General features: G+C 45.2%; 2 protein-coding genes across 2 annotated transcripts; both read left to right on the plus strand.

The window, feature by feature from the left end:
* Positions 1-3486: 3486 nt before the first annotated feature.
* Positions 3487-9003, plus strand: LOC110486266 (coenzyme Q-binding protein COQ10 homolog, mitochondrial). The gene is made up of 5 exons (XM_036940966.2): positions 3487-4037; positions 5359-5511; positions 5781-5973; positions 7623-7724; positions 8423-9003. Exons 1-5 carry the CDS (start codon positions 3934-3936, stop codon positions 8585-8587), a joined length of 717 nt encoding a protein of 238 aa, XP_036796861.2. The 5' UTR covers positions 3487-3933; the 3' UTR covers positions 8588-9003.
* Positions 9004-10857: 1854 nt separating this feature from the next.
* On the plus strand, positions 10858-11524 carry LOC149978903 (complement C1q-like protein 4). The gene is made up of 2 exons (XM_090194349.1): positions 10858-10918; positions 11238-11524. Exons 1-2 carry the CDS (start codon positions 10858-10860, stop codon positions 11522-11524), a joined length of 348 nt encoding a protein of 115 aa, XP_090050475.1.
* Positions 11525-11580: the final 56 nt, after the last annotated feature.

Genomic DNA, 11580 nt, shown 5'->3' on the forward strand with positions numbered 1-11580 from the left:
AGGCACAAACATCCGGTTATCTGGGCCCCCCCAAGGGTTTGGCTGCGACCGCTGCGCCTCCTGTTTCCCTGTACCCCAGCTGATTGCCATCATGAGGTGGGAAGGATTGTCTCGGGCTCCAGTGTGGTAACCGTGGGGCTATAGCAGCGAGACCAGCTTCACGTTCTTGAACCCCAGCCGGTAAGAGGGAAAAGTTGAACCGGGTAAACAGCAGGGCACATCTCGCATCTCTCTTCTCTAGGAGAAGACGAGGATGTCATCAATGTAGACGAAGACGAACTGGTTCAATAGGTCGCGGAGAACATAATTTACCAGAGCCTGGAACACAGGAGGGGCGTTGGTGAGGCCTAAGGGCATGGCCAGACACTCGTAGTGGCGGCTGGCCATCTTGAAGGCAGTCTTCCACTCATCCTCCTCTCGTGTCCGCACCAAGTGGTAGGCGTTCCGTAGATCCAGCTTGTAAAACACAGTGGCCAACTGGAGCAGCTCAAAGGACGAGGAAATGAGTGGTGGCGGGTAACGGTTCTTAACCGTAATGTCATTGAGTCCCTGGTAGTCAATGCACGGGCGCAGAGTCTTGTCCTTTTTCTCCACGAAGAAGAACCCTGCGCCTGCGGGAGAGGAAGAGGGATGGATAAATTCAGCAGATAGGGAGTCCCCAATGTAGGTCTCCATAGCCTTAGTCTCCGGTACCGACAGAGAGTACAGACATACCTGGGGTGACGTGGTGCTAGGGAGAAGGTCAACCCCGCAGTCATAGGGTCGGTGCGGCGGAAGCGACGTGGCCCAGGCTTTGCTGAACACCTCCCGGAGGTCCTGGTATTCCGCGGGGATGGTGGAGAGGTCCGGGCACCTTCCGAGCCCACAGGAAGTCGTCACGGGGCATGCTGCACTGACTTCAGACAATGGGCGTGGCAGAACGGACTCAGGCCCATGATGGCACCCGTAGACCAGATGATGAGGGGATTGTGTCGCTGGAGCCAGGAGAATCCAAAAACCACGGGAATCTGAGGAGACTTAAGCAGAAATTGAATAGTCTCGCTGTGATTCCCTGACACCAGTAGGTTTATGGGAGTGGTATTATGAGTGACCCAGCCTATAGAGCACCCATCCAGAGCTCTAACATCCATGGGAATGGAGAGGGGCTGAGTGGGGATGTTCAGCTTGGAAGACAGGGTAGCGTCCAAAAATCTCTCATCGGCCCCAGAGTCAATGAGGACCCGGATAGATTTAGACTGGATTTCCCACAGCAGAATGGCCTGAAAAGGGGTGCGAGCAAGGGAAGCAGAAAAGTTTCCCATTTGACCCACCAGAGTACTCGCTCCTACTGGTGAGCCTGGTCTTTTAAAGGACAAGAGGCCACAAAATGACCCAGCGTCCCGCAATACAGACAACTCTTTGTGTTGATCCTGTGTTAACATTCCGCTGATAACAGCCCAGCTCTGCCTAATTGCATAGACTTGGGAAGCGGTGACTCAGCAGTCTTTGGTGACTCTCGGCAAAGGGATCGTCGGGGACTGCCGGGATGACTCTGAGGCAAGGTGGAATCCCTGGACGAGCGAGCTTCATCGAATTTCCTCTCCTTCCGTCATTCCCGTAATTGCCTGGCCATTCGGATGGTCAAAGCGATAAGGGAATCGAGATCCGTAGGTAACTCCTCCGAGACGCCGTATAGGATCATATCGAACAGCGCGTCCTGGTTCCAAGCACTCGCTGCTGCCAACGTGCGGAAATCCACCGCATAGTCGGCCACACTGCGGGAGTCCTGCTGAAGCTGGATTAGTTTACGTGCAGCTTCCCTCCCAGAGAACGGGGCATCAAAAACCTTCTTCACCTCTCCCACGAACCCCTCCACGCTAACGCATATGGCCGGCTGTTGTTTCCATACAGCAGTAGCACAGATGAGAGCCCTCCCTGACATCAGGTTGATGAGGTAGGCTATCTTGGAGCGATCCGAGGGGAAGGAGGGCCGAAGCTCACAGATGAGGGAACATTGAGCTAGAAACGCCAGACAGGTGCTCGACTCTCCATTGAAGCGTTTCGAGTGACTGATGAGATGGCGCTGCTAACAGCTGAGTTACAGAGGGGCTGTGGGGTTACCACTGTGGTAGGCTGCCTCCCAGACAACCAGCGGAATTGCGGCAGCAAAATGTCCAATGCCCGGTCATGACGTTCAGCCAACGTTTGAACCTCCTCCATAAGACCACGAAGCAATTCTTCGTGCCTACCGATGGTGGCTCCTTGGGAGGAGATGGTGTTGCACAGCTGGTCCAGGTCTGCTGGATCAGTCATGTCCAGTTCGTACTATCAGGTTTGAAGGTAAGACCCAGATGCAGACAACGTCGAATAAACAACAGTTTACTAATCCAACAGGGGCAGGCAAAAGACAGGTCAAGAGCAGTCAGGAGTCAGTAATCCAGAGGAGGTAAAGGTACAGGACGGCAGGCAGGCTCAGGGTCAGGGAGGGGGTGGAGACAAGCACAAGGCCAGGTGAAACAGATCAGGTTGTGACAATTCATACCCGATATTAGGCCATGTATGATGATTTCATGTTTTCATGCCTGCCTTGGTAGGCCAAGTTTATGTTTGCTGATTCAAGTGAGCTAGTCATTTCATACCTGCCATACAGTTCAAGGTGTAACCCTATAGGCTTTGTATTGTATTGTGTGTGGCTGTTTTCAAATGGTAAAAATGGTGCTCAAAAGGGCTGAATGAAAACACCTTCAGGGCTTTCTATTCTTCCTTCCTTCCCATTCTTCTCTCCTCCTCTTCTCTCTCTCTGAATATGTAGGAGATGGACACGTTGTATATTTCATTATGTTGTAAGCGGTTGTGTAGTTACGCAGTTGTGCACTTGCGCGGACTACTTTGCAATAATAACGTGCTCGTCTGTCAAGGGAAATTTGTGATGTTTCCTGGTCACATTTATCCTGTGTTGTGTGTTAAATTATGTAATGTGATTGTACACATTTTCACTTAAATATGTTGGGGGGGAATTTGTACTGTATTATTACTGGAAAATGTTGGCACAGCCACTTTTACTTATGTCCAGCCCAGTGAAGGTTCTAGTTTGTATGGCTCCCTGGGCGAACCCCCCTCCCCCTTCAGCACCATTCTGCACTAACTGTAATTTTTATTCAGACATTTGGAACAACACAAATAAATAATATCATTTAAAACTATATAAATATAAAAATATATACAAAAATAAGACTAATAACAAAAAGAAATAACAAAGACAAATATAAGCAAATTGTTGTTGATTTGCACTGGAGCATCAATACATTTCCCATCCTCCAACACTGTCAACCAAGAGTCAAGACTAAACCAGTTCACCTTGGTGGTGTGCAGACTGGTTTTATATTATTCTTAAAGATTTCACACAAACCAGAAAAAAAATGCAACAATATGTCTGTGGAACTATATATTCACAGTACTATTAATGAATTGTGGTTTATTTGGTTGCATTTCCTAGTGTGACGCGCTAGTTAGAGGCGCGCTATTTGATAGATTCCCCTGCTCCCCCTACCTCGGGCTTCCAGTGGGGAGACCTGAGGTCAACCTGCCCTCGTCCCCCCTCCCCATCTCGTACTTCTGAGTGGAAGACCCTCACAAACTAGACTCAGGGCGCCCACTCCGTCAAGGTTAATTGACCCACAGTCCCACACGGTGACATGATATCATTGACGTGAAGTGCAAATGAGCGATATCGAAAACTCATCGCGCAGTCGACAACTGGATTGAGAGTTCGTGCAACTGGATTGAGAGTCCCCCCCCCCCCCCCGCCCCTGGTCAAACATTATTGGTCCATTTTATGCAACCGGAGTGACACATGATTTTATAGCAGACCTTGAACAAAGCCGGGCTACGCAGGGAGTAAACGAACGCTTCTCTTCAAACTTTTGAGAATTTGCATTCCCACAAACCTAGAGCATGGCCATCAAAACCACCCCTCTTCTTTTCCGGGCACTGGTTGAGATGTCTGAAGTACACTCTTCAAAAGTTGTACGAGGAAATCCCAACAGAGCAAGTATCAGGTAAGTGTAAAAATGCCGGTGAGCGATCCTCCAGCAAGTTTGCAAAAACCGGCGACGTGTAGGCTATTTTGATCATTCACCAACTGTAGCTTATTTATTTTTCACAATGGTTGACTATAACGGCAATAAAATTAAAATTAAATGTACATAAAATAATGTTTTAAATCTGAGACGCTCTTCCTAGGGTTTGCAGGTGGGCAGCAGAGAGGTAGATGATAAACTAACAAAATAAGAAACAAAACCAAAAAAATGTAGAGAAGTTAGCTAGATGTCCGGTTACAATTAAGGTTGGTAAAATCCTGAGCTAATTTGGAACAAATAATAGTGCAGTACAATTGAACATGTTAAGAATTATGGAGAAAAAAAAATCCAAATGGAGAAAGTTTATATTGCGAAGTGACAAGATGCACATCTCGCGCTTGATAACGGTTTATCCTATATTGGCGTACATTAGGCTACATAATTAGAACATGTCTGTTTCTCTGAATGTCAGGCAGTAGGCTCAAATGTCTTTCTCTCCCCAGTAAGAGGCAGCCTACCTGTCTCCCGGACTCTGACCAGCAGAATCAATCATTCCTCTGTATTATGTTTAGAATACAAATTTGAAGGCTAGAATTGTGGGGGGCAGGAAATGTTCCCTCATGATGAAAGGGGGGCATGCATACCCGTGGGAAGTAGGGCCCCCTTAAAATATATTTAGGCCTTTTACTACTCCTGTATTAGGGGTGCGATACAGCCATCTGCAGCTTACGCCACCACCGCAAACATCTTCCCGTGGCTATGGGGTGAAAAAGTTCAGGAAGGACTGGCCTAGGTGATTATGTAGGAAAGCCTATCAATTTGGCTAGAAGCTGGGGGTTTCATTTTTGAAGCAATGTGAGATGTTGTATTGAAATGTTGAGTCACAGGACTGCGAGAGGAAGGAGGTCCCTCTGGCAGGTCTTCTAGGCTCCTACACAAGGTGCAGTCAACATGCTCTGTTCATAACCCTCAGGTGTTTTACTTTATCCGTCAAATTCGTCTGAGTTCAGTAGGTAGGCCTACTACATAGTGGAAGCTATAGAGCTTTTTGAAAGGGTTTGATCTGATCTCATTGTTTTTAAGTCTGGGATTTAAGCACACAACCAGGCTATTTTCACCAAACTGGGACAATCATTTAGATCGTCTTTGTTATGATACTTTAAAACTGTTATTTTTTTTATTCTGGAGTTTGTAAAGATTGACTATCAAACCGGTTTAGTCACCTTCTGTGATTACTTTTTTAACACCAGTGTGCTTTACCAAAGATTAACACATTTTCTCCCTCTTCTCCTCCTCCCAGACACCTGGGCAGCTGTGGGGTCCTGTCAGCATGGCGTGCCGCCCTTCCGCTATCCTCCCCCCTCCTCCGAACCACACCCTTCCGCAGCTTCATTAACCTGGCTGCCTCCATCACTGCCCGCAGGATGGAGTACTCTGAGAGCCGCACACTAGGGTGAGACTTCATCACACACCCACAACTCCTCTCTGCCCCTCTGTCTTGTCAGCCCCTGTTGACCAGAGGTGACTCTAAAAGCCCCACTTTCCTATTCTCAACTTCAATACACTTCAGTTAACATGTGGTTGGCTTGAAATAGACCGGAGCATATTGTATCTTTCCTATATCACAGTCCAATGTTTACTCCTGACTTAGTATTTTTGAAGTGTACATGGGTAGTCCTTTGAGCATCTTCTTGATGGATCCCCCTCTCCTTCCCCATCCAGGTACACTCCAGAGCAGATGTACAGTGTGGTGGCCAGTGTGGACCAGTACCAGCACTTTGTCCCTTGGTGTAAGAAGTCCCGGGTCGTGAAGGGAAAGAACGGGGATGTCCGGGCCCAGCTGGAGATTGGGTTCCCTCCCATCGTGGAGCGTTACACCTCGGAAGTCACGGTTGTCCCAAACCACCAAGTCAGGGTAAGCCCCGATAACATTGTACAACATGGTTTATAGCACGGAGAGGGTAGACATCCTGTATGGAAATTGTGCCCTATTTAGAGTGCCTTCAGAAAGTATTCATACCCCTTGACTTATTCCACATTTTGTTACACCCTGAATTCAAAACGGATAAAAATAATAATTCTTACCCATCTACACAGAATATCCCATAATAACAAAGTGAAAACATTATATTTTAGCTAATTTATTAAATACAGAAATGTTGACTTAAAATATATATATATATATATGTTAGAATTGTTTTTGGCAGTGATTACAGCTGTGAGTCTTTCTGGGTAAATCTAAGCGCTTTGCACACCTGGATTGTACAATATTTGCACATTCTTTTTTTAATTCTTCAAGCTCTGTCAAGTTGGTTGTTGATCATTGCTAGACAGCCATTTCCAAGTTTTGCCATAGATTTTCAAGACTATTTAAGTCAAACTGTAACTTTGATGCTCAGGAATATTCACTGTCTTCTTTGGCCTTGCGTTTTATGCTATTGTCATGCTGAATTTAGATTTTTTTCTTTTTTTCCCCGTGTCTGTTGGGAAGCAGACTGAACCAGGTTTTCCTCTAGGATTTTGTCTGTGCTTAGCTCTATTCTGTTTATTTTTATCCTAAAACTCACTAGTCCATGCCAATGACAAGCATACTCATAACATAATGCAGCCACCACCATGCTTGAAAATATGGAGTGGTACAGTGACGTGTTATGTTTTGGGGCAAATCCAACACACTTTGTATTCAGGACATAAAATTGATTTCTTTGCCACTTTTTGCAGTTTTACTTTAGTGCCTTAATTGCAAACAGGATGCAAGTTTTGGAATATTTTATTTTGTACAGGCTTCCTTATTTTTACTCTGTCAATGATGTTAATATTGTGGAGTAACTACACTGTTGTTGATCCATTGTCTGTTTTCTCCTATCACAGCCATTAGACTCATGGTGAAATCCCTGAGCAGTTTTCTTCCTCTCTGGCAACTGAGTTAGGAAGGACACCTGTATCTTTGTAGTGACTGGGTGTATTGATACGCCATCCCAAATGTAATTGATAACAAAACCATGCTCAAAGGGACATTCAATGTCTGCTTATCAATCCAAAAGGTTCCCTTAAACATTATGGCACACAGTGAGTCCATGCAACTTATGTGACTTGTTTAGCAACCGTTTTACTCCTGAACTTATTTAGGCTTGCTGTAACAAAGGGGTTGAATACTTATTAACTCAAGACATTAAAGCTTTACGTTTTTATACATTTGTACACATTTCTAAAAACGTAATTCTACTTTGACATTATGGGGTATTGTATGTTGGCCAGTGACACAATCCCAATGTAATTAATTTTCAATTCAGGCTGTAACACAACAAAATGTGGAAACAGTCAAGGGGTGTTTCAGTACTCTAACCTGAGGGGATTCAAATGTACTATGGGTCTGGATTAATGAGTTAAATCGTCTCTAATACATTTATTAGATCCTCCTAGGGGATAAATACTAAGTCGTTTTTTTATCACCTAGCTGCTAACATTGTGCTCCTACGCCCATAGAGCAAGGATTAGAGGCTTTGTCGGCCATGTCCTGGACAAGAGCCGTGTGTAATGATGAGTGTGCATGTTGTCACACAGGCCGTGTGTACAGACGGATCCCTCTTCAGCCACCTGGAGACGATATGGAGGTTTGCCCCTGCGGCCGAGGACCAACCAGACTCCTGCAACATCGACTTCCACGTGAGTACCACCATTTTGTCCACCAGAACAGTTCACTTTCATTTGGTGTCAGCCTGAGACTAAAAGTCAGCGAGGTTAGATAATAGCCCACTGAAGTACACGTCGTCTTAGTGGTAACATTTCTGAAAGTTACGTCGGTCTACTCACGCGAACATGAGTGATTACTAATGAACTTTAGGGCTTGAGCTCAAATTGCCTGCCAGGGGGCTAGTTTTACACCAGGCCTTGCATTTCTCTCAACCTATAAAGATACTTTTTTTTCGAGGAAGTAGTTGAGTAAAGGCATTTAGGGTTTTATTTATATCCAGTACAGTTGTTAGTGTTCCTAGTCTCTTCATATATCTGGCCAGAGAGGTCATAGCGATATCTCTCCCTCTCTACCTCATGACCCAGGTATTGGGACAGGTTACCTGTAGTGGAAATGGGGTGAGGGATTTGGGAGATGGGAGGACAGACTGTCTTTTTGGACGGCCTCATTTAAGAAAGGCCTTTTGGCAGGAATAATGAATAGTATGGAATGAGTTCATTGTGTGTCTGTCAGCCAGCCATTTAAATCAGGAATACAGATGGTGGTCCCTCGTTTGGATATGAGCACTGTCCTCAAAGGGAACAATACTCCTCAGATGGATATGTAGACTTGGGTCAGCAGCATGGTTATGGTGTTTGAGTGTACTTATGTTCTCCCCTTCTCTCTTCAGATATCCTTCGAGTTCAGGTCCCTGCTGCACTCCCAGCTGGCCACCCTGTTCTTTGACGAGGTGGTGAAGCAGATGGTGAATGCCTTTGAGTCGCGGGCAGCCAAACTATATGGGGGCCACCGCGGTCCCCTCCAGGAGGTGCCAACAAGGAGGCGAGCAGCATGAGAAGACACCCTACCTGGCCCCTCACTCACCGACACATGGACTAAGTCCCACTCCCTCCTACCACCACCACCACCTGAAAACCCTCACCACCTGAAACTCCTCACCACTCAATTTCAACATGGAATGCCTTATGCAAGAGACTGGGTCTTCTCTTTTGGATTTTGTTATGTACACAAAAGCACCTATTTATTTGCATTACAGAAACTTTAATTTACTTGACTGTACATCCTATTTTTATTTGGGATGGAAGTGGATGTTAAATGTTCATGTTTGAAAGGGACCTTCTTATATGCGTTACAGAAGATGAAGTGACTCCTTTGCGGTGTTCAAAAACATCTGAGCGGTCAGCTTTTTCTTCCGACACTAATACAACTTTTTTGGTGTGTGACTGAAATTAAAAAGCTCGTATTTTGATACTCTGTGCCTCATGCATTTATTTTGTATGTTGTCAACTGCGTGTCTTCTGTTTATTGTTGATTACTGTAATCGTCAAGATGGAGCTAGGTTAAAGTTGGTAGGATTACAGATGAGTAGAAAGTATTGTTTCAACAGCCAAGAGAACTCGGCTCCATTAAGAGAAAGTTGTCCTGTAGTAACCTGTTTTCCTACTGTCTACCAATGTTCTGTTCCATCAGGACCGTTCCAGGAAGGCACATGACTTGAGAATTAGTTGCGTAAGAGCCAGGAAGGAACAGAAAAACCCTGAAGACTGATTGTAAACTGACCTGACACTTTTAGGCTATTTGCTGATGTGGTCCCCCCCCCAGTGACTCAGCCCCTGTAATAGGGATAATCCCAGTAGAGAGAGGGGAACCGGCCAGGCAGAGACAGCAAGGGCAGTTCGTTGCGCCAGTGCCTTTCCGTTCACCTTCACACTCCTGGGCCAGACTACACTCAATCATAGGACCTACTGAAGAGATGAGTCTTCAATAAAGACTTAAAGGTTGAGACAGTCTGCGTCTCTCACATGGGTAGGCAGACCATTCCATAAAAATTGAGCTCTATAGGAGAAAGTAAATAAATTAATGAATTTATTTGCTAATTAAGTATTTGGTCAATAACAAAAGTTTCTCAATGTCATTGCCAACAAAGGGTATATAAATGTAAAGGTCAAATATTTTCTGTAAGTCTTCAAGGTTTTCACACTTGCTGGTATTTTGGCCCATTCCTCCATGCAGATCTCCTCGAGAGCAGTGATGTTTTGGGGCTGTTGCTGGGCAACACGGACTTTCAACTCCAAGATTTTCTATGGGGTTGTGGACAGGTCTTTTATACTGATAAGTTCAAACAGGTGCCATTAATACAGGTAACGAGTGGAGGACAGAGGAGCCTCTTAAAGAAGTTACAGGTCTGTGAGAGACAGAAATCTTGCTTATTTGTAGGTGACCAAATACTTATTTTCCACCATAATTTGCAAATAAATTCATTAAAATTCCTACAGTGAGATTTTCTGGATTTTTTTCTCTAATTTTGTCTGTCATAGTTGAAGTGTACCTATGATGAAAATTACAGGCCTCGTCTTTTTAAGCTAAATACTTTTTTGCCCCACTATGTCTGAAGCACAGGCTTCCAGCGAGGGCAATTTTGGGGCTTCACCATGTTTCATCAAAATGTAGAGCTGTGTGTCATCCGCATAGCAGTGAAAGTTAACATATGTTTTCGAATGACATCCCCAAGAGGTAAAATATATAGTGAAAACAGTGGTCCTAAAACAGAACCTTGAGGAACACTGACATTTACAGTTGATTTGTCAGAGGACAAACCATCAAGACACAAACTGATATCTTTCCGACAGATAAGATCTAAACCAGGCCAGAACTTGTCCGTGTAGACCAATTTCGGTTTCCCAGCTCTCCAAAAGAATGTGATCGACGGTATCAAAAGCAGCACTAAGGTCTAGGAGCACGAGGACAGACTACTTTTCATTTGTCTTTTTGCGCAAGTCTGTATTTTCCCTCTGTTAACCACCTCAAAGTTTCCAGCATCTTGTGCAATATTTGACAAGTGCACAATATACAGAGGAAGACTGGGCTGAGAAACAATACAGAACGATGCTGCAGGAAAGGTTTCAGAAGGCTTTGAGAATGAAGGGTATTGCAGTCTTTTTGCTGGCACTATGCTGTCTGTTTGACAGGGTCAGGGAGACCACAAGGACCAGAAAGCATGCTTCCCATCTGACACTGGTTCTCTGATGAAAGAACTGATCTCTATTGGAGAGAAACTAGGAGCCTTGGGGGAGAAACTGGGAACTATGGGGGATAACAAGACTCATGGAGAGCCGGTTAAAAAACAGTGCGAATGAAGTGGAGGAGCTGAAGAGACTAACTGGAGGTAATATGGCGCTTTTCACATGTCACCAACCTCCTATCCCCCCATTGCCTCTATTACAGGGATTATCCTATATTTAACTTTCTAACAGCCTCTGATCTTTGACGACATTAATACAACTGACAGTTCAAGATAGATAATCTCATCCATCCTGTATCTCTCTCCGGGAGACAGGCACAGGGGACACTGGACCTCTCACCGCTCCCATGCCCCTGCAGTACAAGGTCTTCTCAAACCTACAACCCTGCCACGGGTACTAGATATTCTCTGTGTGTGTGTGTTGCATCATGTGTTGTGTTTAGTAAATGCTATGTCCCTACAGGTATCTTCACTGCCACTGTCAAAGGAATTTACTACTTCTGTTTCACGATGATGAACAACCTGAACACCCCTCCTAATTCTGTGGTGTGCTTGACCAAGAATGGCCAGAGGCTGGTGTCTGTCTGGGACACTGTAGGAACCGATGCCCATGACAGTGGCAGCAACTCAGTGGGCATTCCTCTGGAGGTGGGAGATCATGTCCATGTTGAGTTACAGGATAACAGGCTGGTCTATGACAACACCATGTACTACAACACCTTCAGCGGATTCCTGCTCTTCCCCGTGTAAACATGGAACACATTTCAACACAGCTAAATTGTTGAAATTACTTTATATAAGGGTTG

The sequence above is a fragment of the Oncorhynchus mykiss genome, chromosome 13 (assembly GCF_057628025.1).
Source record: "Oncorhynchus mykiss isolate SJ-2025 chromosome 13, ASM5762802v1, whole genome shotgun sequence".
NCBI classification, from domain to species: domain Eukaryota; kingdom Metazoa; phylum Chordata; class Actinopteri; order Salmoniformes; family Salmonidae; genus Oncorhynchus; species Oncorhynchus mykiss.

Bases quoted from the DNA above. Each gene is read 5' to 3' on its own strand.
- LOC110486266 (XM_036940966.2), top strand. From the start codon at position 3,934: ATGGCCATCAAAACCACCCCTCTTCTTTTCCGGGCACTGGTTGAGATG. The intron at 5,974-7,622 runs GTAAGCCCCGAT...GTTGTCACACAG, and splicing joins TCCCAAACCACCAAGTCAGG to GCCGTGTGTACAGACGGATC. The intron at 7,725-8,422 runs GTGAGTACCACC...TTCTCTCTTCAG, and splicing joins CCTGCAACATCGACTTCCAC to ATATCCTTCGAGTTCAGGTC.
- LOC149978903 (XM_090194349.1), top strand. From the start codon at position 10,858: ATGGAGAGCCGGTTAAAAAACAGTGCGAATGAAGTGGAGGAGCTGAAG. The intron at 10,919-11,237 runs GTAATATGGCGC...ATGTCCCTACAG, and splicing joins GCTGAAGAGACTAACTGGAG to GTATCTTCACTGCCACTGTC.